Here is a 24,487-nt window from a genome sequence, read left to right as displayed (position 1 = left end):
CTAATGTAGAGTATGCTTTCCTAGTTTGTTGACCAATATCTTATACCTTAACCAGATGCTCAGTCAATAATTAACATATATCAAAGAAGTGGACATACCTACCAAAGGAGGCGAAGGGTGTCACAATGTAGCGAAGGAGGAAAGTTCACAGAGGTCATATCGTTTACCGGGCCAAACACGTTTATCTACTCAAACTTTTTGAAATAGTTAGGACCATGGGGTGACGAGACTGAATGGCATGTGCTTCAACGTGAAACTGCTGGCATTAACGCAGCCGCTGTTAGAAAATCAGCTTTTTCTTTTGCAAGCCCTGTTGTTTGTCTCCACATCCATTTGATTAATTCTTCATATAGTAAAAACAAAAACTTGCGGTTCAATCTTTCCTTGTAAACGTTTTTATTGAAGCATTTAGAATTGAATAAGATTGAAAAACCCATTGAAAAAATTGTTTTAGTTATGATCGTGTCAGTTTTCTGGATACTTCACTCTGAGCAATGTGCCTTATCAATATTTCAAATGAGGGAACACGAGGAAAGTGTTTGTTTTTTCTCTTAAAAGGCCTCGCTCAACAAACATGCAGGTGGGAGTGGTGGCCTTTCTCGGTATTTTCTTTCTTGCAGAAAAGGAAAGCCTTCTGTATGTATTGTTCGACTAAATCTTTTGCAATCTTGATCGAGAAGCGGCGTTTACGATTGCGACAATAAAGCCATCTATAAAAGATCGTTCTGCACGATGAAATGCCACCGTATTATATGGCTGACTAGATCATTTTAAAAGCATTGATTGGGCGAAAGACAGCTTTGTGATTTACCAAGAAAACGAGTAGTGATTCTAAAGAAGCCCTGCTACACAGCATTTAAGAGGAAAGTCAAACAGAAAGCTTCTCTTGGCTGCTGGGGGGACCGTCGGACGGGGAAACGCTTACAATCGATCTCTAGCCTAATCCCATGTAAGTTCTTCAGTGACCTTTCACTCCCGGTGAGATCAAATTCAAAGACACATTTCTTCTAAATTTCATCTTGATATCCTCTATACTTTATTCGTATTTTGAAACACTGTACTTATTGAACGTGGAGCGTGACGAATTCATTCTTAGGAGGCGTAGCGCTCCTCCCTTTACGAATCCTCTCTTTTTGCCTGTTCAAAGACACGCACGACTTTGTTATCCATCAGTTTCTCATTTAAATGCTATGGTTTACTTCTTCAAAGGTGTGTCACGAGACACAACGAAGGGTGATAAGAAAACAACCGCCTTGAGCTGTCTCAAAAAAAGAGTTTAAAGAATCTTTGCACGATATTTTTTACGATGAAAGTAGTAGTAGAACGTGGGGCAATAGCAACTGAATAATATGTACGTGATCGTGGGCAAAAAAAGAAAAAAGACAAAATTGAAAAAAATTTGAATGAGAAACCATGGGTATGTTGGCAAAGATGCACTTCTCGAACACATGATCCACGTTTCCATTTAATTTGCCAGAAAGGCACGATTAGTATTGAGTACATTCAAACGCTTGCTCTCGAGACACCGAAAGGTCTGAGGCTGTAGAGATTAAAATAGAAAACAAAGCTGCCTTGGTACTTGGAATATCTCCCTTAGGCCAACTTCTGCACAATGAAACGTCAGATTGGGGTCAGACAATGATAAAAATTGGTAATGTCAACTAACAACATTAAAGACCAATCAGCTTAGTACCACCCATCTAATCAACGCAATCGAGTAGACATTTCGACTGCTAAAGAGCAACCAGTCAGTAGCTGTGTATAAAAAAAATTATATAAAAATTAGTGGGTTAATATTGCTTTGGAAATATGCTACGTTTGGTTGCAAAGCGAGTATGAGCTGAGAAAGAGAAATACACTAATCAGAACAAGCACGGCGCAACTGGATTTTCTTAATTCTTACCCTTTGATACTAAATGTCATCTTAGTTTATGGTTTCCTTCAAATCTAAAATTAGATCTGCTCACTTTAATAGTCCTCTCCTTTTGTCTCTTTTGTTCTTTAAGACTTTTTCTGCGCGTTTGCCTTTGTCTCCCTGAAAAATGTCTAATACGAACTGACAATTTTGTAGCAATGGATGGAGTAAGCAAGACGGAATTAGCTTATATAAGTTTATTAAAGCATTTATAGAGTGTTTTACAACAAGTTAATTATTTTTAGTAGGGTCAATATTGATGGTGGCTTGAGAGATATCAACATCTATTTATTCGTCGTCCATAACGGTCACTTCGAGTTCTTAACAGTAACTTTGCTTCGAGACGAAAAAACCAATAACATTATTCTTCTCTAAATTGCACTTACAAAAATTAGGAAATATTACTTATACTTAGAAAACACTCACAGATTTATTAAGCATGTCCGACTTAGTCAGTTATAATTATCTAAATAGCAATGCCTTTTTTGTATCTTTTTGTCTCTATCAGTCTACAGTCGATAACAGAAAAAGCACTCACGGGTGCAATAAGTGAATAAACGCTAAACTAAGAAGTGTGAAAGTGAAGTAAATAAGTAACTTTTCCTTCCAAGAAACTTTCACTTAACCTCCATTTACAAACTATAAAAATGATTATCATTACTAAAAAAGCATTACAATTGTAAGATGAACATTACATCATAAAATTAGGAGCCACAAAAAGGTAGGCCCAAGGTTCTCGAAGTCTAGACCACAAATTACCACTGAGCAATATACGACTACAACATTGGAGGCTCAGCAATTCTGGTATCGAGCCTCAGTCTTGCACAGGAGGAGTTGCTTCGGATGACTCCTCGTCTTCGTCATGTCCGGTTTCGTCTGTATCCACGGCCGTTATTGGATAACCATTACTCTCTTGCACACCAACCTCTTCATCACAAAGGTCCTCAGCATCACCTTGATCCTCCATATGTTCTCCAATATCGTCTTGTTCATCCTCTGTGTTCACAAGTTGGCAAGTGTTGGGTTCTTCCCCTCCTGCCTCCTCCACAGATTGTACTGCTGCAGCACCTTGATCATCAGCATGAGTTTCAGGTTTGCTTGTTCCATCTTCCTCGATATCTGGAGGACAGGCGGAATCAACATGGCCTTTTTCTTCAATCAGGGAAGGGTATTTGAAAGAATCAACATCTTCTTCCCCGATTACGGAAGAAAATTGTGAAGCATCAGGTTTGTTCACCTCAGTGGCAAGGGGGTGTGCTTCAGAGTTAGGATCGTCTTCTTCAAGCACGGGAGGGCATACTGTAGCTTCCAAACCTTTTCCTCCACTCACAGAGGAGCATGCGGATCTGTTGGAATTTTCCTTCTCAATCACGAGAGAGCATGTTGAACAGTCAGGATTCTCCTCGTCAGTCACAAGTGGGCATGCCAAAGTACCAAGACCATTATCGTCCATCACCAAGGAAGATGGCAAAGGATCGATATCTTTTTCTTCAATCGCAAGAGGGCAAACAGGGTCATCAATATCTTCCTCCTCGAGCCCAAGAGAGTACTCAGAGCCACCAAAATCCTCCTCCTCGTTCTCGCTGAGGTATGGTAAAGTCTCACTTTCGTATAGGTACGCTGAGGCATCAATATCTTTTTCATCATTCTTAAAAGAGTGTGCTACCCCACCCTCTTCTCCTACTTTGATTCCGAGAGGGAAAGCTCGAGCACCATCTTCTATTGCAGCCACAAACGGATGCGCAATAGCGCCGTGTTCATCCACTCTACTGTCGGGATTTGTTGCAGCTGCTCCTTCATCCGCCACGGTATTTCTGAAGGGGAAAGCCGTTGCAGCGCCGTCTATTACAACCGCAAAAGGATGCGCTGCAGCACCGTGTTCACACACTTCACGGTCGTGATTTGCTGCAGCTGCCCCTTCGTCTCCTACGCTAATTGCGAGAGGGAAAGCTGTAGCACCATCGTCTATTGCAACCCCAAAAGGATCTGCAATAGCACCGTGTTCACCCACCTCACGGTTGGGATTTGCTGCAGCTGCTCCTTGTTCATCCGGTCCTGCATCTTCTTGATTTCCAACAGCTCCACGATCATCAATAAACCTGTACTTATCGTGATCATACTTTTCCATGTCCACGATATCCACATATGTCTGTGATAAAAATTGGAAGGTTATCGGGAATTAGTTTGGATATATCAACAAAGTTAAAGTGGTAAATTGGCCACCGTAACGATTACAAAAGCTGAAGTTTCGAGCATTAGCCCTTCGTCGGAGCGAATGGAATCGGGAATTAGGCTCGTCATGAAACGAGGAGCAATCCAGAAATGAATGATAATGAATAATAATGAAGATCAGGCATCGATTGCAAACACAATAACCGATTTACTTGTATGAATTGATAAAGAAATAAAAGCAAGTAAGGTCAGCCTCTTTCTTCCTAATTAGACCTTAATAACTGTTCCATACTCGCTATTAATTAACAAATAAAGAGGTCTTGACTGTGCTCTGGTCTGTTGTAAAGCCGGCTAAAAGAATAGAGGGGAAACGCGAGACGTGGTTGAGTGTTTTTTTTCGCTACTCCTTTATCGTTTGTCTTGTAATGAAGAATCAGTCAAATCCCCAACGCATTACTAACTATTTTTAAATCAAATTCTAATTCTCCAATCAAACAGAAGTGATGTTGGTATGTTCTATACTCCCACAAAACATGCTACAAATCAGAATTCTTGCTACAATGGTTCAAATAATCTGATTGGTTGAATAAGACTTCAGCTGCCAAAAATGTCACACCATCAAAGTTTACAATCTGTAAGAGTTCACCAACTTAAATTGTTCGGCAACTGGAATCTAGCACACTTTTGCCTGAAGTTTTCTATTCTTAATACAGAATTTGAAAGTGAAATGCACCATGACATCAGCCCGAATCGTGGCTCATAAAAACATGCAAGTTTTTTCAAATGGCAAGAAGCAAACAAACTGCACAAGGCGTATGTTTTATGAATGAACAACAGCCGAATTCTTGGGAACTTGAAGATCGCTCGGGATGACAGCGCCGTACCATACGGCTGTTGTGACTGATGTGGCCTTCCACTCAACGCATTTGGATATTAGAGTGAGCCCTTAGTTGTTCACTTCGAGATATCTGAGGCTTGCTTTACTGCGATCAACGGAGATCAGCAGTCACTTTCACACCATTGTGATTTAATTTTATTAACAATTATACTAGTTTGGTCACATTTTCAAGATTTATTATTCCTTTTTTTTGGTTCTGTTATGTTTTTGACCACGAAAATATACATAATATACGAGTGTTACCTGTGTCTGAGTTTTAATTACCGTATGAGAGCTCGGAATCTGACTCAGCGCGAAAACATTCAAGCGGTCCTTTTCGTTTTCTCTTTGAGGATTTTTGTCTCTGCCCAAGTTACAATAACGTTAATTACGGCGCTTGACATGTTTAAAAACCTTCTTTGGTTCTTCTGTAGTTACTTGTCGGCTCGTTTGTTCCGAAATATCGCTTTGAATTAACGAAAAATAAAGTAGAGAGAATTCTGGGAATTGGTCGAGGTACAAATTGGCAGATAGCGGACAGCCTTAGCTCAGCTCCTTGTTTTGTAATCTAGTAGAACACGCTTTTCCAGCCATTGACAGCGCGCATTATATCCGAACTTCATTACGATATAATACACAGACCTGTACCTCACGAAAACAAACAAATGCTTTCCTAAAGGAAACAGACATTAGACAAACAGGCAAACACAAGAAAACGAAGAGAAACAAAGAGCAATGTACAAAACGGAAAAAAACCTAGAAAGGACAACACGTTGTCTCAATTAGATTCTCTACGGCAAACCTTTGTTTTAAGATAGGTATCCATTGTTTTGCAGAGGTTCACAAAATGTGGCCGGGCAGCTATTTGATATTTCCAGCATCTTAACATCACCGCGTATCTATAGAAAAACAGTGACATTTTCTTACCGTAAGGCTTGATAGGCCACAACTAGGTACAATTATACCTGAAATGCTAAGTTTACAAAAAAAAAATGGCTTGGCTTACCTTGTTACATTACAGTTCAAATAGAGCTTGGATTAAAAAACCAACTTAATGTGAATTTGACTCACCAAAGTTGAACTGACTGAAGTGTGTGATGAGAATCTCATTTTTACCATGTCTTTTTTCTTTGTTTATTTTTTGTCTTGTTTTTTGCTTTCTTTTTGTTTTGTTGTTGTTTTTTTTTGTTTCGTTTGTTTTTGTTTTGTTTTGTTTTGTTTCATTTTGTTTTGTTTTGTTTTGGTTTGGTTTGGTTTCATTTTGTTTTGTTCTGTTTGTTTTGTGACTTTTTATTTATGGGGTAAATTTGTTAAGAAGCCTACTTATTCAGTCTGAATAGGTTTTAAGGTCACCTAAAGGTTTTTTCGTCACCTAATAAAGTTAATACAAGCTACAATAAATCCAATTACGATTGCTATCCTATCGCACTGTATTTATGCAACTTTACATTTACTTTGTACAATCCATGTTCAGTATTACACAGAAGCCGAACTTACAAATTGTCGTCGATATGTTCAGGCTTTGGCAAACGGTAACCTTGTTGGATTTTTCTCATTGTCGTGGTTTCAGACCATCCTTCGTATGGAATGCCTCCTGTGGACAAATAATAAATTTACTATTCGCTAAAAGAGCACAAATTTTTTTGCTGTAATCGCTTCTATTCCAATAGGCAAGATCGGAATGATTTCACTATTAAAGCGATAGTTATCGAATATTCATGTTTTACATAAAATATTAGATAAAAGAAGAAAGGTTTTCAAACGATTTGATAAATACTGTATTCATCGTCGACATTGAGTATTTCCATTTACTTCTCTATCATGCAATGATTTTGTATCCAGTCATGGTATAGCCTTTCAATTAGTAATCGTGTAAGCGATTTCGGCGAGTCTATTTTCTGAAAGTTAAGTAACAAGTAAGTGAACTTAGTACCGATTGTGAAGATTTCAAACAGGACTATGCCATAAGACCACCTGTGGAAGAAATGGAAGGATGACCATTCATGTCAACTGTGGTAGAGAAATAACCTTGACTCAGGTACTTGAACTATTTCTAAATTTGTCCATTATTTTATAAGCAATTCCCTGTAAATGAAAACTCTATAGTTATTTATTTGACTATTCATTTATCTTTTCGTCTTTTTTTTTTGTTTACTCAGGTTCTAAATATCGCTACAGCTCTATCATCAGTTCCCCGGCTCGACATCTCCTAAGGACACTCTGTTCAGAAAAGCAATGAATATTCTAAAATCTTCAATTTATTGAGGGGCCATTGTAAACAGGTTGACATTTATAATACATATAATAACGTATACGGTACGTACACATCACTTTTGGTTGACAGCTGTCCCACATGGCCGAAAAGAATCTCGGGCGCACTCCATTTGATTGGGATGCATCCCTACATAAGTATCCAGAGCCTATAAGCATGTGTGATCTAAAGGGACTGGAATACAGCCTCTGAAATATTTTACATATAAGATATAACCCCTATTTCAGCTTAGATGTGAGATGTCGCGACAAATCCGAGAGCAGTACACGTGTTTGTAAAATATTTCTTTAAATACAAACTACCTACTACTTTTTCTTTACGTCTCCTGTATTTACTTTGCCTTTCGACATGTTGAGTGTGTACTCTTGCTATAAGAGAACATTGTCACCTCTGATTTTTTTTTTTAGATCCTGCGTTCACACCTTAGGTACAGTGTACATTTTATCTGAGTGAAAACTTCGATACACATAGAACGAATTGCGTTCCTATAAGGGAATCACGTTTTGCAATAAAACTGTATAAGAATTAAGTAAGGTTCGTAAGGACAGTTCAAGTTTCAAAATTAAATAGAGGGCGATTCTACTTGACGTCATTATCTGGCATACTCCCATATTTCAATGAATTTTTCACGTTATACCAACAGCCCAAAAATAAATCTCACGTCTATACCTTGTGTATACATGTAGGGGAAGCTAACCACACATTATTCATTTAGTGACAGTCAAATAACAACTCACTACACAAGTTATTCAAAAAAAATCTGAGAATGACCTTCTTGGCATTTCCTGGGCCGTATTTGAAATCTTGATAAGAGAGCCCAAAATCAGTCAACTTGCATACGCGATGCTCATCGAGGAGGATGTTGCGAGCTGCAAGATCGCGATGAATTATCTGAAATTGAAAAAGAAAAAAAAGATGCGATGGGCTAATGACGAGATAAATAAAGAGCAAGAAACTCCAAAGAAGAAAATGGAAAACAAAGGTATTTTTCAAACCCTTTTCGTGTAACTGAGTGATTCCAATGTGCTTGATCTTTTAGTCGTATGATGATCTACTTGCGAAATGCAAACCAAGAGGAGTTTTAATACTTACCCCTCTAGACGCGAGAAAAGTCATACCATTTGCGATCTGTTTAGCGAACAGCACCATGTCATATGTTGTCAAGTGGTCGACTCTTCCGACCCCACGATGATAGTGGTCGAAAACCCCCCTGGATTTTCTGAGATAACCCAGCAAGTCACCACGCCACAGGTACTCCATGATAAGTATTGGCTGAGCTAGATGAGTTCAAACAAGAATTTGCAAATCATCATAAGAGAAGCAGAGCAAACGTTTCAAAATGTTCTAAATTGTACATGCATATTTGATCTATAAGGTCGTAGTAGTAACAAGTATGATAAATACTGTAAGAAATAGACAACTTTTTTGAGAGACATGTTTCGGCATGCTTATGCCATCTTCAATCAATGAGTAACCGAACGTGAGTAATTATATCTAACAGATAAGTAGATGAATAGAATATTTACGGTATGATGTAATACAAAAGCGGGTACTAATTACAACGTTACACCAAACATCAAAGGTGTGAACTAAAACGCCAGAAAAGTGTTATAATGCTGTAATTGTTTTTTAAGTTCAGGTTTGATCTTATTTATATAAAAATAAAAAAAGCTTCTTTGAGTTTTAAATCAATTGAGTTGTTAGCAGAATCCAGAATACTAAAGCAAGAAAGGGAGCATTTGGTCTTACAAGAAGGAGATGTGTTGAAATGCTTAAAAATATGCGAGTTTTTATCGCTTTCCGTGTGCTCCTTTATCCTAGTAGAGAAGTGGCGTCTAGTTTCGCCAATATAACGGGAAATACATCCCGCACAAGAAAATTGATGAACACTTCTCTAGCGTTTTAGTTCACACCTTTGATGTTTGGTGTCACGTTGTAATTAGTACCCGCTTTTGTATTACATCACACTGCAAATATTTTATTCATCTACTGATCTGTTATATATAATTACTCACGTTCGGTTACTCATTGATTGAAGATGGCATAAGCATGCCGATGCATGTCTCTCAAAAAACTTGTCTATTTCTTGCAATATTTGATCTATATAGTAGGTTTTATCTTTAAGGAACCAAAGTAGAGACAGAGAGGGAAAAGAGAAAGAAGTAACACGCAGACAGAAATATGAAGACAGGCAGACACATACAACAGATAGAGGACTACAGACAGACAGACGGGCGAATGAACGGAAAGTCAGACAAAGGGATGGCAGATAAATAGACAGAGACTCGCCATCCTAAATCGAAGCTTTAATCACATTTTACATTTTAGAGCGCTAAATGTCTGGAAAACAAATAAATACCAAAATAAATTTTAAAAAAATGGAAGTATTCCCTGAAATAGCCCAGCATCTTAGCAATACAATTGTTTTCACTGGTGGTTGAATTGTCCCCAGAGATGTTTTTATCCTTACTGTGACTCGGCTGATTCCAATCATAACAATAGCTGATTACCTCCAACTGTAACACAGCCAATGAACTTAACAACGTTCTCATGGCCCATCCTTCCAAAGAGTTTTAATAACTCGATCTCTCTTAGCAGGGCCTTTCTTCCTTGTTCTCCAGAGATTGCTAGGAAACCACAAAAACAAAACAAAGTGCAATAATTTATTAATAGAGACAATTTATTTGGTGGTTAACACGCTCATCTGAAGGGGTTGTGTATTTGGTGTTAAATAATCAGCACAAGTTACAGTGCACAAGGTCTACATATCTAAATCAAAACTCACAAACTCATTTATATTTGCTAAGAAAAAAAATCAGTTGGCGTTTCTCTTCATTTGTACGATATTTCATTTGTATGATATTTCCTCAACTAGATTCATCGTCACTTAAATAAAAGGTCTTTACCACTTAAATGCTACGCAATCCTTTTTACTATTTTAGTTTATTATATAAAGTAACTTCTAATGGGTTTTTTGTTGTCTTGTGGGTTTTGTTTTTGTTTTGTTCTTGTTTTTTATGGTTTTGTTTTTAATGATCTGTTTTGCTTCGTTTTCCGATTTATAATCAGTCCGCAATTTCATTTACGTAATAAGGTGATACACTTTTAAATCAGTTGGTTAAGTTAGGCCATGTAAACCATGTATGGACATATGGTTCGAATTTTTGTCTCCCCAAAACTGCACGCTCTCTTGGCCTCTTTGAGGTCAAATAAAAAAATTTCCGTCAAAAGTCTCTCAGAGCACAGCACTGCAAAATATTCGACGTCAGGGGGAATTTTGCTTCGAATATTGAACAACGACAGCCACCGCATGAGGAGAGCACGTGATTGGGGGTGAGATTAAAATAAAGTGAGACTTAATTATATATTGCCAGTAGTAGTTTCCACTTTTATACGCTTCCATAACATAACGTAGAACACAACGCGCGCTCTTATTGTTGAGGATAGTTCAATCAAGCTTTCATAACAAGAGATCTTAAAAATGTACTTACGCAGGTAACACTTGGCAGCAACTGTACGATTTCCACGTCTGCCACGGGACCGACCCAGTAGCGCTCGCCACACAGAGCCAAATGCCCCTCTGCCAATGGGCTCGCGAAAGTTCAGGCGATCAACTGCAATCTCCCATTCATCGGTGTTTGCGTTTAGCTGCCCCATCTCGACTTCATCTTGCTCTTCACTGAACAAATGCAGATGAAAACACAACTTTTATTTAACTATGTTTGTTACCTATCTGTCTTTACATCTCTTAGTCTAGCTCTTTTTTATATAAAAAGGCATCTTTGCGAGGGTCTATGAAATAATATATATTAAGCGCGTCAAAAAATTCTCGTTTGCGATGGAAAATTGTTGAAATAGGTGAAATTTGGATACTAGTTTACTGAATGAGCCCGTGCAACATTATCTCAGTACCAGAGATTTGATTTTTATAAAAAAAACACCGAATGAACACAGTATGTGGAATCTGAAGATACCCTGGGCCGAGTTGGTGTTTTGCATTTTAAGTCGTTTGAATATCGTGCCTCTTACGTGCCTGTCTAGTGGTAGTAAATAAATGACTAGCCGTTTTGCATTTTACGTCTTTTGAATACCGTGCCTCTCTAATGGTTAGTAAATCAATTACTAGCCAACTAAAGCCGGGTTGTCTAAAAATAGGGATCGGTCTAAAATCGAGTAAACAAGCAATATTTAAAATGGGTCTACAAGAAGGACTAAGCTAAAAATTCAACACGATTTCCTCGGCAGTGGCGATTAAGAAGAGACTGTCTGTAAGAGCGGTCTGGTCGATTTTGCTTGAGACACTGATTTCGCTCATTTCTTGTGTGTTGTAAGATATTTGTGTACCTATGCTAAAACCACAATCCGTTTGGTCGGATCTCTTTATTTTTCAGAGTCTTACGGAAATTAGATTTCACTCGAGCGAGGGCTTGTCGAGACACTTTTCAAGACTTTAATTTGAGACAACTTTGGAGAACAATTTACAAAAAAATACGAAACTCAGCAAAAAAAAAAAAATACCCCAGCCATGTATATTAACTCTATCTTATCCATCGAGGCGACTTTCGTGAACATCACATTTCAATCAAGGAAACAAGAAGACTTGAATGACACCTTATCGATTTTCTTAAGTCACGTACGGGTAAACCGATCAAATTCAAGATAAATTTTTGAAAAAGTGAGGCGTTCTTAACTGATCCAGCTAACATAGCTAGGAAGTAGATGCCATAGAAAAGGTAACCACAGAAAAAAACTTTGCGGTCCGACCTTTGCGAAAGCTTTGAGGGACCTGTCAACATGAGGCGTAGCAGATTAGTAAATGGAGTAGCTAGATTTAAAACCGTCAAAAATACGTACGGAAGCAATTTGCATACATTGTTGAGAACAGCAAAAATGCCTTACAACAAACACTCTAAATACAGTGTTCATTCCGTGCAATGGGGGCCTAAATAAAAGGTTCTGGTAAGATGCACCTCATTTTATACCACAGAAGACAAGCAAAAAGTCATATGGGTACCCCGGTATACAAAATATATCGACAACTCTATTAATTAAAACTAGTTGTAATTTAAGGGAAAAATTTATGAGAATAAAATGAGATACTCTGTACCACGTAGCATGCCATCACTGTTTAGACTAAGTCCTAAAGTATTTTAAGCATTTATTCGAATAACTTATGACGATAAGCTCCCCACCCTCCCCACACCGCGTCGTTCTGTTTTCACTCAGCGGCTGGTCAGCGGTCTTGTTTATGAGGTAAACATGCGATTGCTTTCGGATCGCCGTTCTTGTCGATCAGAAAATCAAAATGCCAGCGTGATATTTCCTCGAAGATGAAGCAGTTGTTTTATTTAATTCGTACTTCACATTCGAGTCGAAGTTTGGCTGGCACAGGTTATTTCTTACGGTGGACTGACGAGGGGAAATTGAACACTAGATGTAGGGTTTGAATGGGAGATGACAAAACGCGGAGCCCTACTCCATGGAGTATCCTATGGAGTACCTGGATGGGGTACCCCTACAAATAATGTTTTAGTGAAATGAAATACTTTATGAACACGGTGAGTCGTTTAGATGTACACATCCTGATATATTTTGAGCTTGTCAGCTCTCCGATCGTCGCAGTACGATGTAGTACACGAATTGACCGCCATCTTGAGATTAACATTAATCTGCTGACCACTTCCAACGGAAAGCTTTAACGTAGCTAGCATCCATGAACGTTATCGTTAATAGGCCGACTTTCATCTATCTTCATATGATCTTCAAGAGGTCAAAAGGACGGATATCCTTCATTCTGCGTCAGGCTTTACGTCTTTCAGAATACTTGTTTATGTGTGGCGTCTGTAAGATGTGTGGCGCTCCATTTAATAACACAAGACCTCATTGGTTTTTTAATTGTGTGAAGCGATGAGGATACAAGCTTACATTTGTAGGTTGAGACTTAAAAAAGGTAATCTATATCTTTAAACTGAGCTTCTCCTCACCCATCTATTTGTAGCGTAATAAAATTGAGGTATGTAAACAAACCAAAAAAAAAAAAAATACAGTGACTGGTCGGTAAATAAATGCGACCAGGGCCGTTGATTTGGGAAATGTAGAAAGCTTAAATATTTTACCTCGTGCAGAGCTCGAAACAGGGGGTTTTCTCATCACATTGAGTTTTTTGTCTTCCCATCAAAGGACTCGTTACACAGCGGTAAAACCAAAATGGAGGAACCAGTAAGACTGAGATCCCTAGGCACCTGTCCCCCAAAAAAACTGGATTGTATCGAGCTGTGACATTCAGAGAGCCGGTAAGCTCAAAATATTTTAGGATATGTACATCTAAACGATTTACCATGTTTATAAAATATTTTATTTCAGCAACACATGACTTTTAGGGGGTACTCCATTAAGGTACTCCATAGGGTACTCCATGGAGTAGGGCTCCGCGTTTTGTCATCTCCCTGTTTGAATTGTTGGAAGAAATGAACGCATAGGAATGCAGGAATGGTAAGTTTAACGATTAATTTCAAAATTTGCTGCTTGAATTTAAAGTAAAGTTCATCTGAATTGCTTTCGTGTGTATTTATGACGGTTTTAGCTCTACCTGCTCGATTTATGTCAGCAACGTTTCATGTTGACAAGTCCCTCATAATGGCGGCCAAAATTGGAGACTGCCGAGAATCAGGTAAGTTCGCGGAGTTATAAAGTTTTCGTAAAGGTCGGGCCGCAATTTTTTTTCTGTATTTACCATTTCTATGGCATCTACTTCCTAGCTATGTTAGTTGGATCAGTTAAGAACGCCTCACTTTTTCAAATATTTACCTTGAATTTGATCAGTTTTCGCGTGTGTGACTTAAGCGAACCGATAAGGTGTCATTCCAGTCTTCTTGTTTACTTGATTGTAATGTGATGTTCTCGAAAATCGCCTCGATGGATAAGATAGAGTTAATATACATGGCTGTGATATTTGTTTCGTCTTGACTTTCGTAGGTTTTTTTTTAATTATTCTCCAAAGTTGTCTCAAATTAAAGTCTTAAAAAGTGTCACGACAGACCTTTGCTCGAATGAAATTTAATTTCCGTAAAACTCTGAAAAATGAAGAGATCCGATCTAACAGATTGTTTTTTTAGTATAGGCACATTAACGTCTCACAACACACAAGAAATGGGCGAAATCTGTGCCTCAAGCAAAATCGACCGGACCGCTCTTACAGAGACACTCTCTTAACAATTCTATGCACATACTTCTTCAAGAGTTGGAAACCTCGGGTATAACAACATACTTAAAGTAATTATTAAAACAAAGAAAGTCTACTAACTTCAACCTGCTGGGCAACTCTTGCAAGGCTATTTTGCAAGGATATGTTGAAAAAGATGAAACAAATGGCTTCGTCGTCAGCAAGAATGACATCATTACCTTAGTCAAAGCCTACGACTCGTTTTTAAAAATAACACTGAACTTATCTCAGACCATGACTAAAACTAAAAAGGAATAAGATGGCTTGCCATGGTAACTAGCTGGATATAATTTATAACTTTCACATGGTTTGATCAGCTAATGGGCTTGCAGGGAGTAAAAGGGGACCTTCATTGTCAGCTCTGCAAATGCAGAATGTGACCTGACAAAAATAGCTCCATTTAAATCCTAAACATTGACAAGTAAAAAGTCACAGTTTGCCGTATCAAAACATCTTGTTTTCATCGGGTAACCTATGGCACCTCCCTAAAGTTCCTTTTACCTGTCGCACGGCGTTTTCTGATGTATACATTGAGAGACAGCAGGAATATAAGAGCAGCCACTGGTCCGCCAATGTAGTACCACTCCAGGGAACTGCTGGAAGGAGTTCCTGGGGCTGCTACATTTCATGTAGGAAGCAATTTTGTTTATTAACAAAGGCAACTAGTATCGTCAATTCTCGGGGTATAAAGTTAGAGGGGTAGAATTATATATCTATTTGTCTTGGCAGAATGAGGCAAATAGATGATGAAAAGAAGAAAATAAAGAGGTGGGATAATATTTTATCCATTGACGGAAGGAGAGTGGGATAGGGTTGACTATTGCGTATTAATCTTTTGCCGTGGCACCATCGTTTTTCTAGGTTACGTTTTGTGTTTTCTGGAATAGGCAACTCAATTTGAGTGTCCCTCCTTCCAATGTGGATGTTGGCTATTTGTTGGAACACCTGAGGCTACGCAACTAAAGGCGACAGGGTATCCTTCGGCAACAGATTGGTTTATTGGACGCCCAGTGATCTGGGGAGAGACTTAAAGTAAAAAGATCACCAAGTTAAACAAAGGGTCGCATTGTCCATTTTATTTTAACGCTTCATCCTCCTCTCCCCCCCCCCCACCTCGTTTCAAAATAAAAGCAAAGTACGTAAGCAAAGTACGTAAATCTTAAACCTATTTTTAATTAAGGCTATTTTGCAATCACTTTTCTTTACGTTTGGTAAAGGAAGGTATATCGTAGCCCAATGTGACATTAAAGCATGTTTTTCAATTTCATTTCACTTAAATATTTCCTATCCTAGCAATACTACGGAGCGATAATGAGTTTAACAACAACAAACATATGAAACATATGTATGAACTGCGGTTATGAAACGTATATGTGCACGATCCTTCGCAGTAAAGCACTATTTGAGCAATAGTGAAAATCAGACCTGAAAAAAATTTCAGGCCTGTACGGGACTCGAACCACTGACCTCTGCGATACTAGTGCAGCGCTCTACCAATTGAGCTAACAAGCCAACTGAGAGCAGGCCATCAAATTAATTCGACATGAACCCGTAGATGATAAATCAAACAACAACAAACATATGAAACATATGTATGAACTGCGGTTATGAAACGTATATGTGCACGATCCTTCGCAGTAAAGCACTATTTGAGCAATAGTGAAAATCAGACCTGAAAAAAATTTCAGGCCCGTACAGGCCTGAAATTTTTTTCAGGTCTGATTTTCACTATTGCTCAAATAGTGCTTTACTGCGAAGGATCGTGCACATATACGATAATGAGTTTATTATCTATTCATTCATTTCTTCGTCCTTTTCTTATTGGTTAGTAGGTGAAATAGGTGTAATGCAAATAAGCCATGCTACCATTTTCCAAGATTACCAGTTTTCTTCAGTTCATAGTATCCAATTCTAGCTTGGCAAAGATGGCCAAAAAATTGCAAAAGGTTTCAATTCCGTGAGAACACTACCTCAAATCTGTTATTTTTTACACTCAAATTGTCAAATTGATATATGGTCTCATTGGTTTGGCCTGTTCAAACAAGTCCTCGACGAACATGCACCTGTGAAACAAATACAGCTTCGCAACAACCAATTGCCGTGGATCAGCCCCGACATTCAAAAGCAGATTCGAACACGAAATCCACTCTACAAGAAGTTTCTTCGTGTACCAACAGATTTAAATCGGTCTAAATAAGGAAACAAAGAAACTCAGTCACAGCAAAGAAGAGAAGGGCAATAAGGGATTTCTGTGCTGATATGGCCTCAACATTACCATCTACTGGTCTATTCTGGAAAAAGATGAAACCGCTCCTCCCAAATAGCAAATCGAATATCGATGGCTCTGCTGACATCCGCCTTTTGGACAATGGGAAACTAATATCTAATCCGAGCGCTGTCGTAAATGATTTCTTTGCGAGTCTGAGAATACAGGAATCAGTCTTGAATCTCACAGAAGAGGATTCTAGTGACCATCCCAGCATTGCAGCCATAAAGAACAAGTCGTACCTACTTGACTTTAATTTTACGGAAATTAAAACGGAAGTCATAATAGAAAATTTACTTAACTTAAATGTCAAGAAAGCTACTGGCCATGATGGCCTTTCTCCGAAGATTCGGAAACTATCTGCTGCAGTCCTGGCTACACCTCTGACAAATCTGTTTAACTATTGTATTCGCACAAGTACTCTTCCAAGTCATTGGAAAATGAGTAATGTCACGCCTATTCACAAAAAGAATAAAGTAACCAACAAGAACAATAATCGACCAGTCGGTGTCCTTCCTGCAATCTCTAAACTATTTGAAAATGTAATGTTTGATCAGCTGTATGCCTCTTTTGCACCTACACTCTCATCTAACATATCAGGCTTCCTCAAGGGACACTCATGCGCTACGGCGCTAATCAAATTGAGGGATGATTGGAGAAGCGCCCTTGACGAAAAGAAGAAGATGGGTGTGATTGCCATTGACTTGTTCAAGGCTTTTGAGAGCATATGCCGTAATTTACTGCTTGTAAAAGTAAAGGCTTATGGCGTTCAGGAACCGGCTCTTCAACTCTTAAGATCATATCTCCATTGCCGCAATCAAAGGGTAGTATGCAACAACAAGTGCTCTAGCTGGTCACCGGTACGATGAGGCGTTCCACAAGGAAGTCTCCTTAGTCCCTCACTATTTAATATCTTCATGAACGACATAAACGAAACCGTCACCGTTTCTTACCTCCGCCTCTGTGCAAACGATACAACTCAATGTACGGCCAATCATAGCCCAATTGTTCTTTAACGCGTGTTAAACCAAGACATGTGTAACTGACACTCCGTTACAGTTTGAAATACGTACCCTTTTTAATCTCGACGATTCACTTGTACATAACACACAGAAAAAATACAGAATTAACAATGCGAACTTAAACCCAACGAAAACTAAAATACAGCGAAAGGAATACGAGAAACTACAGGAAAATACAAACGAAAGCGTAACTACTTACAAGATCTGTACGGCACTCCGGAATAACAACGACTGAATGAAAATCACAACTACGATGTTATATAGCGGATAAAAGGCTAAAACAATAGACTAAACAAGGCTACACAATACTCAAAGGCGATTGCATGAAACAACGCTGACAAACTTAATTTACATTTTGACAGCACGAAAAAATACAAACTAATAAATACAGAACTGAACTATCGAGACGAGAACTATTTACACTAATTACAATTAACAAAGACGAACGACAGAACTGATAAGAAAAAAATTATAATAACTCTCGTGGCTACAACATGGGAAGACTATCTTCCTGGTCTGTCTCTAACCATCTACAGGTCAACGAGGACAAGACCCAAGCGATGATCCTTGGAAACGCATCCTATCGATATGACCTGGAGTTTGCGGCACTCCCGTCGATATTAAAGACCACCTAAAGATCAGTATGATGCACGATCCTCACAGTAGAGAGCGCTATTTGGAATATGTTTAGATAACACATTATCTTTTAAGGAACATATAAATATCATGTTAAAGAAAGTATATTCTAAGATAGGCGCCACCTTAAGCGCTTAGTACCGCAGATACCATATTACTTCTTTACAAGAGTATTGTATTATTAAGTTTTGAAAACTGCAACTCTTTATTTATGGGTATAGGTAAAACACTTAACAAGAAACTGGAAGATGCGAACTATTATGGTCTACGAACTATAAAGAATTTGGGAAAAAGTACTAATTATGAATCAATTCTTCTGACGGTAAACATGAATACTTTAGAACATAGACGTATTGAGCAATCTTTGATAACATTTTTAAAATTTTTTTATGGAGAATGGTCCAGACTATATAGCCGATTTAATTAAACCTCGAGTTGCACCATATAATCTTAGAAGTAGTTGTCTAAACATAGTTCAAATCTGATTCTCGCTATTGCTTAAATAGCGCTATCTACTGCGAGGATCGTGCATCATACGTATCTAATACCGCAGTTCAAAATATATGAACTTCATATATTTCATTGTATCTTATTTATCACTTTCACGGGTTTATTACGATTCAACTTAACGGCCTGCTCCCAGTTGGCTTGTTAGCTCAATTGGTAGAGCGCTGCACTAGTATCGCAGAGGTCAGTGGTTCGATTCCCGTACAGGCCTGATTTTTTTTCAGGTCTGATTCTCGCTATTGCTTAAATAGCGCTATCTACTGCGAGGATCGTGCATCATACGTATCTAATATCGCAGTGCAAAATATATGAACTTCATATATTTCATTGTATCTTAATACAAATTTCATATGATAGCAGATTCCTTCATGGCTCATACGCGTATCTGATCTCACGTATTTGGAACCAGTTACCATCTGCTGTAAAAAAATGCATCTAATGCATCATCCTTCCGGAGACTTTTAACTAATTTAAATTTTATCGGCTGTCAATGCAGTGAATAAAGGCTGATAGTTTCGAAAGAAACTGTTTGGGGCTGCGTCGGTGGGAGTAACGAAATAATTTGGATGTATCAACAAAGTTGAAGTGGTAAATTAGCCACCGTAACGATTACAAAAGCTGACGTTTCGAGCGTTAGCCCTTCGTCGGAGCGTATAGAGGAATTGTGGGTTGTGTGTGCTTTTAAAGGCAGAAAATGGAGCTACCTTATTGGTGGAAACATGGCAACGAGAAAAACAAGAATAACTTAGTGGAATGAAAAGCGTTCGTTGATCCCTGTGGGATTTAGACTGTCGGTTTGAAAGATGAGCTTCTTTTCAAAAAGATTTTTACGGCTTTCCGAGCTACATAAGTGTGAGGAAAGACCGCAGATTGCCATATGTTGCTTAGAGTCATTAGGTAAATTAAAATGTCTAGCGACTGGTTTCGATGTGTCCTTGTCATTCCTTTCCACGTCTCGAAGGTGTTCTCGGAATCGGTCACCTAGTCTTCTGCCTGTTTCGCCGATGTATATCTTTTTGCAATAAGTGCAAGGTAAGCAATAGATTACATTGGCGGAGGTGCACGTAAAGTGATTGGTGATCTTAATGGATCGTTTAGGTCCCGATATTTTATCAGTGTTGTGAATGAAAGGACACGTTTTGCATCGTGCACGAGCGCATTTAAAAGAGCCTGGTTGGTCATTCGTCTGAAAAGAACTTCTGACCAAACAATTGCCTATGTTTTTGTCGCGTTTGAATGAAATGAGCGGAGGCTGCGAAAAGATAGTGCTTGTCTCTGGATCGTTTAGAAGTAATTTAAAGTTTTTAAGAATGATGGATTTAACTGAGTGGTTGTGAGGGTGAAACGTGAGAGTGAATGGAATGCGGTCGGAATCTTCCTTATGCGACGTTTGTAGTGCTGAGTGTCGATCAATAAGTTGAACGAGGTGGTAACCCGCTTGAACGACAGAAGCAGGGTAACCACGTTGATCGAAAAGCTGGCATATTGACTCTGATTTGTGGTGGAAATCAGAGTCATCACTACATAAGCGACGAAGTCTTACAAACTGAGAAAAAGGAATGGAATTCTTAACGTGAGATGGATGCAAAGACGAATATAACAAGTAATTATGCGAGTCTGTAGGTTTGTGATACACACTAGTGCATAAACCGTTACCTTCATTTAAAACTTTGAGATCTAAAAAGGATAAAGAATTGTCAGAAATTTCCCAGGATGTCAATGTCAATGCAGTGGTTGCCTTTGAATGGTTTTTTTTTTCCTTTGGACATATATTATTTTTAATTTAATCAGTGCTATTACAATTTTAGGTTTCTTTTATATTGTCAAACAATTTTATCATGAGCCTATTGCTCGGGGAATTGGGAGACCACCCTCTGTGTATTTTTTGACATTAAATAAATTATCCTTATCCTTATTCTTATCTGTTGTATCAAAGATACAAGTTCATGGTGACGTCAGGACTGTTTTCATATATCTCTTTGTAATTTCAGTGGCTAATTTTGCAAATTTAAACTCAGTAAAAATTTTTCATGGATGTTTTTAGAAAAATTGCTTTCCAGGTTCAATAATAAATACTATATAATGATGCACCGAGAGCTGCTCTGACAAACTATAGCGAGTACACTGTTACTAATTCTAATGATGAACATGAAATCATCACTCGTCAGTCTTTGATATTCATCAAGCAATTTGATGAGGAATGAAATTGGAAGGTCAATGAAAGTCTTAAACGAACTTTTTACATTGAATGCCATGTGCAAAAAATGGAGTGTTGAGATCTATACAGTCAAAATTCCTCGACTCTCTAAAGAACAATCGTTTAGGGCTACCCAACAACTATTTGCATATGTTTAAATAAAAAACAAACTCACATCTTTTATATCAGTTGACACGTACTTGCTCTTTACATGTCATCATCAATTGATATTTTTTTTTATAATTTTCATGAATTTTTAAGTAGATCTATAAGTGCTTTGAAGCCCTTAAATCTGATATGGAACCTAAGAATCGACTTTATTTGTTCCTTATCTAACAGAAAATTAAATTGATAACATAGACTCCGGCTCTTTCTTTTTTATAGTGAGAACCATACCTCCCACCACTTCAATCCAGAAAGTTGATTTCTTGCTCCCTTCGCTATTTTTGGCGCTGCATGTGTATTGGCCAGAGTCCTTAAACCTCGCTCGATGAATCGTGAGAGTGTTGTTGTTACTGAGACTCACCCCATCCTTAGTCCAGCTTACCTCAGGTGTAGGGAAACCTCTTAGAAAGCAATTGAACTGAGACGATGAATCATATGCAACCGACTGATTCTTCAGCTGAGGATTAATTGTAGGAGGACCTGGGCGTAGAAATGACAAACACAATTCAAAGTAGGTGAAAATTAAAAAAAAAAACCAAGACAAACAGAAAAACAAAGAGAATAACTAAAAGAGTAAAAGTAAAATAAGACTAGTCTGTGACATTTGGTTCGAAAAGCTGCTTTCCTTCCCCTCTCAGTGTTTTAACAAATGCCGTATTACACTGGATGCGTATTGACCAGCGACTCCATAATTCACTCGATTAATAATGGTGACCATGTTTGTGTTACCAAATAACTTTCCATCCTTCGTCCAATTCAACTCTGTCTTAGGAGAAACCCCTCATGAAGCATTTCCCTCGAGTTGTTTAATCTGATTTGACGGGCTTTCATTGCCGATAATTAATTTAAAGAGGACCTTCTTCTAACGCCCCTCATCATCTCCACTCTCCTTCCTTTTAACTGTCGCTCACCCCCTTGTTGTAAGTTTCTGTCTTTCCTTTGCCCTCCCCTGCTGTTATAATCAATATATTGTTTTCACTGATAATGCACTAAGCCCTTGCTCACAAAAATCACGCTAGTTCTGCTGGCAAATCCAAATATATATTTTTTTTTTCCACTAGAGAAAAATTGCCATTATTTTGAATGACAAATAAAAATCTAGTTTCTAATCGGTAATATTAAAACTCGGGCTAAGTGCGCGCTATTTATTTTTCCCCCTCCTTTTCCCCTTTTTTTCCCCCGAGGATAACAGGGTAAGTTTCTATAGAAACTGTGATCTGCGTCGTTTTAAGATTCGTGAGGGTGTTGTTCCTACAAAGATTCACCCCAGCCTTATTCCACAGTGCATCAGGAGCAGGAGAACCTCTTATAGAGCGATTGAAGTGAAGCAATTGATTATACGGAACCCACCAATTCTCGAGAAGATGATTAATCTCAGGGGGACTTGGCCACGGAGTTTACGAGCATAATTAAAAAAAAAGGGGGGGGGGGGTAAGAAAACTCAAGATAAAGGAATAAACTTGAATTAAGATTTATCTGCAACCACGATTTGAAAAGCTGCTTCCCGTTTCCCTTCACTGTTTTATAGCGTTGCATGTATATTGACCAACACTTCCATATCTATATCAACTTGATTAGTCGTGAGCATGTTCGTAGTATCAAGAGATTTCTCATATTTTGTGCAATTCAACACTGGTTTTAGAAAACCTCTCACAAAACATCGCACTTCAAATGTTAAATCTTATCTGACAGCCTTCTTTTGAAAAGGAAAGTAATGATTAATTTGCACCATCAATTCCATTCTCTACCCTCTACTTCCTATAAACCGTCGCTCGTCCCTTTGATGCAGATTTCTTTCTCTCCCCAGTTGACCGCTGCTGCCGTTAAAAATCAAAGATAGCAGCTATGATTTTCACTGGAAAATACTAAGCACTCACTCGCTAAAATACAAAAAAAAAATTGCTTTTCTTTAGCTCGACAAAAATTAATCAGCACGCGTCGTGCTGTTTTGCAATGATAAACGGGAGCAGTGGGGTGGGGTAATGTTTATAAGTAAATTGTGGTGCTGCGTCAGTGGGAGGATTTCATCAACTGAGTTGATGATGTAACGTGGTACCGCGAAAAGAGGTTGACGTCTCGAGTGTTAGCGCTTCGTCAGAGTTAACGCTCGAAACGTCAGCTTGGAAACTCTTTGCGGTGGCCAATTCGTATTATCCACTCAGTTGATAAGACCAAAGTATTTTTTACAAAGAAGTTGGAAGTTGATAAAAGGCCAGTTGAGGGATATCTGTGCAACATTTTCAACCAGCGCACGAGGAATCCTTTTCTTTTCCCTTATTGATAAAACCACTTACATTTACAAGGCTGTGATCGTAACTCCTTAGTTCTTGTGCAGTTGAATTCTGAAAGTAAGGTATTTTATATTTTTCTAAACCATTTTCAGTATTAGTTAGTGCTCGGTTATAAATCTATTTCGCATTGTGTAATGGCATTGACTTTACTTGTGGTATATATTGCAATCTATACATGAGAATTCATATCTTTGAGTAAAAGCTTACAATACATGTACAGATTTTTGAAGTTGCAAAATGGAAGTAAAAACCCGGGACCGCATTTTCGAATCATAAATTCTAAAATTTTCCTCTTGTCACATACCGACTCTTTCCCGATCCTGGAAAGAAATGCATTCTTTGCAGTCGTAAGGCGCACTCCAAGATGACCACGCCATACAACCTTTGAAAACAATGTTGTAAGAAAAGAGCCCAACGTCAAATTAAAAGCTTATTTTACGCATTTATCACATTTCCTGTGCTCTTTACCTCGGTTGCTGCATAATTCTACAGCTTATTACAAAAGATACCAAAGTAAAAAAGTATTACCGTCTGTAATCACCGTTTATAATTTGCAACGGGAGTTCGAGCTAAGATCTCCACGTTAAAAATATTGATAGCTTGAAGCTTATAAATCATCCACCATACAGTTCCCAATTTATAACCCTTGCTTTAATAGATGACTGTACAGAAATGCTCAAAGAAACAAACTAAGATTTTGATTTATTCAATTCTTGTTTCTTAACTTTTGCTGAAGATGACCAAACGCTGAAAATTAAATTGTTATAATACATGACTTTTTTTCCTATGCTGCATCTTTGCACACTCGTCTACTGATCCAAACAAAAACATTGTACTCTGTCTATATCCTTCTATTGGGAACCTTTCGTTTGTTCAACCAACTTTACCTTGTTTACTGATAAATGATAGTTTAAGCATGGCTACTTACAATCTGTTGAACCAGTT

General features: G+C 38.2%; 1 protein-coding gene across 1 annotated transcript; it reads right to left on the bottom strand.

Moving 5' to 3' along the window:
• Nucleotides 1–2,097: 2,097 nt before the first annotated feature.
• LOC148731006 (uncharacterized) lies at nt 2,098–23,894 on the bottom strand. Its single transcript, XM_088759728.1, has 14 exons — nt 23,847–23,894; nt 23,546–23,593; nt 21,483–21,731; nt 14,960–15,076; nt 14,540–14,567; nt 10,728–10,915; nt 9,747–9,863; nt 8,329–8,513; nt 8,008–8,127; nt 7,289–7,365; nt 6,898–6,938; nt 6,462–6,558; nt 5,767–5,863; nt 2,098–4,064 (listed from the first exon to the last, which is right to left on the bottom strand). Exons 6-14 carry the CDS (start codon nt 10,891–10,893, stop codon nt 2,730–2,732), a joined length of 2,235 nt encoding a protein of 744 aa, XP_088615854.1. The 5' UTR covers nt 10,894–10,915; nt 14,540–14,567; nt 14,960–15,076; nt 21,483–21,731; nt 23,546–23,593; nt 23,847–23,894; the 3' UTR covers nt 2,098–2,729.
• Between the last annotated feature and the right edge of the window lie 593 nt (nt 23,895–24,487).

This window comes from Stylophora pistillata, chromosome 5 (assembly GCF_964205215.1).
Source record: "Stylophora pistillata chromosome 5, jaStyPist1.2, whole genome shotgun sequence".
Lineage (NCBI taxonomy): Eukaryota > Metazoa > Cnidaria > Anthozoa > Scleractinia > Pocilloporidae > Stylophora > Stylophora pistillata.
This window is presented reverse-complemented; position numbering and strand designations above follow the sequence as displayed.

Coding starts and splice junctions, on each gene's coding strand:
- LOC148731006 (XM_088759728.1), bottom strand. CDS start 10,893: ATGGGGCAGCTAAACGCAAACACCGATGAATGGGAGATTGCAGTTGAT. Junction 8,514..9,746: donor TGGCTGTGTTACAGTTGGAG/GTAATCAGCTAT, acceptor GAACTCATCTAG/CTCAGCCAATACTTATCATG. Junction 4,065..5,766: donor ATACCTATCTTAAAACAAAG/GTTTGCCGTAGA, acceptor TTTTTATCACAG/ACATATGTGGATATCGTGGA.